This window comes from Tupaia chinensis, unplaced genomic scaffold (assembly GCF_000334495.1).
Source record: "Tupaia chinensis unplaced genomic scaffold, TupChi_1.0 Scaffold000438_1, whole genome shotgun sequence".
In the NCBI taxonomy this organism is placed as follows: domain Eukaryota; kingdom Metazoa; phylum Chordata; class Mammalia; order Scandentia; family Tupaiidae; genus Tupaia; species Tupaia belangeri.
In genome coordinates this window covers 389613-394985 of record NW_006159943.1, presented here as the reverse complement: position 1 = coordinate 394985, position 5373 = coordinate 389613, and the positions used below count along the sequence as shown (strand labels likewise).

Below are 5373 nucleotides of genomic sequence, written 5' to 3'. Positions count from 1 at the left end.
CCTGGAGGCTTGGTGTCTCCCTTTCCCTCACTCTCTCTCTCATTCTGACCCTCTCTGGTCAAATTAAAATAAATACATAAATAAATAATTCTTAAAAGAAAGGAAGTGGGACAAGTGAGTAGGCATTTGTGCTAGGGCGTGGTCAGTGTTCCTATGGGGATAATCACAAGGTCCCCCAGGAGCACAGATGTGGGCTGCTGACTCTACTCTGGGGCTAAGAGGAGGGCTTTTGGAGGGAGTGTCCACCAAGCTGAGACCCAAAGGAGGAAGACAGATTAAGCAGAAGAGAAAAGGAAGAGGGTTCAAGACTGAGGGACAGCAGGCGCCAAAGCCCAGGAGTAAAAGATATGTGATGTTTGGGGAGTGTCGGGGCTGGTGGGGCCCAGTGGGGAAGGGAGGCCAAGGGAGGATGTTTCTTTTTATTTTTAAGATAATTATTTAATTTTACTTATTCGTTCATTTATTTTTTTTAAATAATCATTTTATTTATTTAAATTTTATCAGAGAGGGACAAAGAGAGAGAGAGAGTGAGTGAGAAAGCAATCCACCAGGTCTGGGACTCGAACCGCAGTTGACCATGTGGGAGTCCAGCACCCTTAACCACCTGCTGGTCCCTCGTTCATTTATTTTAATTTCACCAGAGAGAGACAGAGACAGACAGAGGCCCAGGACTTGAACCGTGGTTGGCCATGTGGAGGTGTCCAGCACCTTTACCATGCCACCTGCTGGTCGCCAGGAGGATGCTTTGATGTTGGTCTTTGCGATTCTTCTCATGGTCCAATCTGCCTAGGGACAGGGATAGAGGATTCCCAGATGAGTTGTGGGCCCAGCGCTGGACTCCCCAGAGGATAACTCCCACAGGGACGAGGATTTTTTAGTGTCTTTTGCTCTTTTTGAGTTTGTTTCTCCCATCACTGAGAGAGACAGAAAGACAGGCATCCCCAACAGGGGTGTAGCCCACCCATAGCTTCAGCCAGCCCTGGATGGTGGGTGCAAACGCCCAAAAGCCTGGGAATAGAAACCCAGGACCTTCCACGTGGGTCAGCCTTAGAGTGTCGCATCACACTGCACCACCTCCGCCCTCTTGGGTGCTCTTCACCGTCTAGAACGGTGCCTGGTACAGAGCAGTCACTCTAGAAGTATTTACTGAGTGAGAGGACAAGGGTCAGGGTCTTGCGAGGCCGAGTATGTCAGTCTATGAAGGTGTCTTAGAGCAAGTGTGTAGCAGATTCAGGAAGGAGAGGGAGTCTCCCAAGTTGGATGGGAACAAGAAATAACAAGAAGTAGAAAGGTTTGGGCCATGAGGTGACATGGTGGTTAAGGTGTTGGATTTCCTCGTGGCTGACTGTAATTTGAGTCCTGGACCCTGTGGCTTGAAAATCACAACAAATAGGGGCCAGCAGAGGGCGTAGCAGTCACGTTGCTAAATTCCCACGTGGCCTACTGTGGTTCAAGTCCTGAACCTGGTGGCTTGAAACTCAAGCTGGGCACATGTGCGTGGGTGCCCAAGATCCCAGGAGGAGAATGGAGGAGAAGGGATTGAGGTGTGGCCATTTCCCCGGGGGATGACTTCTTGCTTTCTCTTTCACTGTAGCTGTCTGTCTTTCTTTAACAAGCACATGTGCATGTGCCCCAAGGCAAAAGCTCTTGAAAGAAAGAAAATCATAACAAATAGATTCATTAATTAAAAATAAAAAAGGGGACCAGCAGATAGCATAATGTTTACATTGCTGGACTCCCACCTGGTTGATTGCAGTTCAAATCCCAGTCCAGGTGTTCGAAACTCATACCTGGCATGTGTGTGCATGCCCAAAATCCCTAGAGGAAAATGGAGGAGAGGGGATTGCAATGTGGCCATCCCCCGGGGGAAGGGAACAGATTTCTTGCTTTCTGTCTCTTTGTCTCTCTCCATGTCTCTGGCAAGTGCACATGCCCTATAGCAAAAACCTGTCTTTAAAAAAAAGTAGTGATGCTCATTTTCTTGTGATGAACTCTTTTAGGATTAAGGCAGCCTCAGGGCCAGCAAATGGCATGACACATAGGGACGCTGGGCTCGCACATGGCCAATGTGGTTTGAGTCCCGGACCTGGTGGCTTGCCTTCTCATTTTCCCTCTCTCTCTCTGTCTCTCTCTGTCCTTCTCTGGTCAAATTAAAATAAGTAAGTAAATAAATAAATAAAGTTAAAATAATTATTGAAAAAGGGGATTAAGGGGACCTCTTACGGAGGAGAAAGAAAGAAGAAGCTGATCGGCGTTTCTCAAAGTTCGATCAGGCTGAAGACCTGGGGAGGGTTGGGAGGGGAGTGGCCGGAGGGTGCTGGCAGCACTGTTCCAGCTTGAATCCTTCCCCTCCCCAGCTTGTGGTCATTTGCTAGGAATGACAGTGCGGTCTTGGTCAGACAGACCAACCTGGCTTTGAATCCTGTCTCCCCCAGTCACCGGCTGTGTGTCCCAGGTAGCAAGTCAGCTTCTCTGAGCCTGTTTTCTCCTCTCTGAAATAGGGCAGGAGTACCTACCTGGGATGGTTGTGGTGGGGATTACGCGGCTTGAATTCTCTAAGTTACTTAGCTCAGTGCCTGTGTATAGGAGGTGCTCAGCAGATGTAATTTTCTCTTCTGCCTCTGCCTCCTGTTTCATTCTTACTCAGTTTCCTTGTGTTCCCCGACACTTCTGTGGGCTCCCTGAGCCCGAAGGAGGGGGGATGCTGCCCTCACCCAAAGATCATTGTCCTCTAGAAAGGTCCAGCCAAGGCCAGCCAGGTGGCGTGGTGGTTAAGGTGGCTGGATCCCACGTGGGGGACTGCGTAGTTTGAGTCCCAGACCCGGCAGGTTGAGAAAACATGCCAGGCATGCCCCAAATCCCAAGAAGAGAGTAGAGGAAAAGGGATTGTGGTATGGTCACCCCCAGGGGCTGCTTTCCCACTCTGTCTCTAGTGAACACTTGTGCCCTACAGCAAATTAAAAAGGAAAGGGCCGACCAAAAGCAGGATTGGCGCTAAGATTACGAAGAAGGAATTACAGTCCACCCTCCTCCCGCCCCCGGTCCCAGGGCCCATGCTGTCTCTCTCCCTTTCTAGACGATGGAGCTTGCTCGGAATCCAGCCATGATGCAAGAGATGATGCGGAACCAGGACCGCGCCCTGAGCAACCTCGAGAGCATCCCCGGGGGATATAACGCCCTCCGCCGCATGTACACGGACATCCAGGAGCCCATGTTCAGTGCTGCCCGGGAACAGGTGGGGCTGGGCACTGGGCGGGGGCAGCTTTCTGGGCTCAGGATCCCCCACCCTATCCAGGCAAGTCGGGTGCCGTCTGCTGCTGTCCCCAACCTGAAGGGTGGGCCTGGGCGCCCAGGCAGTTCCCACAGGTATAGAACTGGCATTGACTGAGGCACCGGGGTGACAGCTAGAGGTCCCTGGGGGAGTGGGGCTGGTGCAGTGTCCGAGGACCTCGACACTGTTCTGACAAACTGCTTGCTCCAGGGGCTCAGGTCATGGGCAGGCCTGAGGTCAAGTGCCAAGTGTCTCTCAAGTGTGGTCCGTGGATCACCTGCGTAAGAATCCCCTGGGAAGCTGGCTGTTCCCCACCTTTAAGCTACTTACCAAACCAATCTCCGGGGTCAGACCCTCGAATTTCATGCTTTCAAAATGCTTTATGAATTCTTTCCAACATACAAAAGGTATAGACAAAAAGGGCATCCTCTGTGTCTTGTTGCCTTAATAAGTTACCACATAGAATTTCAGTGCCTTTTTGGGTTCTTTTTTCAACTTCAATTTTAGTTTTACATAAATATGTTATATATTTATATGTTTCAAAAGTTACACCAAGTAAACAAAAGGGTATTCAAAAAGTATGGAAAGATACACAAGATAAAAAAGGCATGTGGAAGAGATCTTCTATTTCTGCCATCCAACCACCTGTTCTCTTTTCTCTCTTTTTTTTTTTTTTTTAAGAGAGGGATTTTTGACTTTGAGCACATGTGCTTGCTGGAGAGACAGAGAGACAGAAAGCGAGAAATCACCCCCAAGAGACAGAGAGACAGAAAATAAGAAATCACCCCCCGGGGGGATGGCCACGCCGCAATCCCTTCTCCATTCTCCTCTTGGGATCTTGGGCATGCACGCACATGCGCCCGGTGTGAGTTTAAGCCACCAGGTCTGGAACTTGAACCACATTCAGCTACATGGGAGTCCAGCGACATAGCCATTACACTAACTGCTAGTCCCCCCAATGTGTTTTTCAAGCCACTGGGTCTAGACCTCAGACTTTGAAGTCAGCCACGTGGGATCCAGCTGCCTTAACCACCATACCAGCAGCTGGTCCTCTATTTTTTGATTATCTAATATGTGTATATATATATCCATATCGACGGTTTTACTTTGTGTGTGTGGTTTTTTGTTTGTTTGTTTGTTTGTTTGTTTTAGGATTTGATGTCTGGTACATGTGCTCACTGGAGAGAGAAAGAAAGAGGGAAAGTGAAAAATCACCCCTCATGGGGATGGCCATGCCACAATCCCTTTTCCTCTACTTTCCTCCTAGGATTTGGGGCACACATGCCCAGTGTGAGTTTCAAGCCGCCAGGTCTAGGACTTGAACCATGGTTGCCCAGGTGGGAGTGCAACACCTTAACTACTATGCCATCTGCGTCCTCCCCACCCCCCATGATATTTTAAGCCACATGGTCTGGGATTCAAACTGCAGTCCGCCATGTGGGAATGCAAAGCCTTAACTACCAGCCACCTGCTGCCCCTTTTTTGTATACTTTTACACATTACATAAGCAGTATCATGTTGTTTATCTAATTTTACCTTACATTTATATTACGTTATGGGGAGAATCATGAATATTTTTTCCGTTTTTTTCTATGCAAAATCTGCATGACTTTCCCAATGACCAAGTGTCTTAACTGCCACCCTACCTGCTAAGCCAACAGGCTTTTTTTGCTATAAAACGCATACGCTTGCCAGAAAGACAAGAGAAAGACATAGAGACAGAAAGCGAGAAATCACCCCCTAGGGGGATGGCCATGGCACAATCCCTTCTCCTCCGTTCTCCTCTCAGGATCTTGGGCACGCACGCATATGCACCCGGTGTGAGCTTAAGCCACTGGGTCTGGGATTCAAACCATGGTCGACTACATGGGAGTCCAGCGAAATAGCCATTACGCTAACTGCTGGTCCCATTAACTTTTTTTTTTTAAAGAATTATTTATTTAATTTTATATATTCATTCATTTATTTTAATTTGACCAGAGAGAGAGAGACAAATAGAGGGAGAGAAAGTGAGAAAGTAAGCCACTAGGTCCGGGACTCGAACCATGGTCAGCCATGTGGGAGTGTCCAGTGCCTTAACCACCACGCCACCTGCTGGTCCC

General features: G+C 48.7%; 1 protein-coding gene across 1 annotated transcript in view; it reads left to right on the top strand.

The window, feature by feature from the left end:
- UBQLN4 (ubiquilin 4) overlaps window positions 1-5373 on the top strand; it is a gene marked incomplete at its 5' end in the record, with an annotated part of 23560 nt that overhangs the window by 3322 nt on the left and 14865 nt on the right. Inside the window, 1 exon segment of the mRNA XM_014590400.1 lies at window positions 3077-3235. Coding sequence (XP_014445886.1) covers window positions 3077-3235 — 159 coding nt within the window.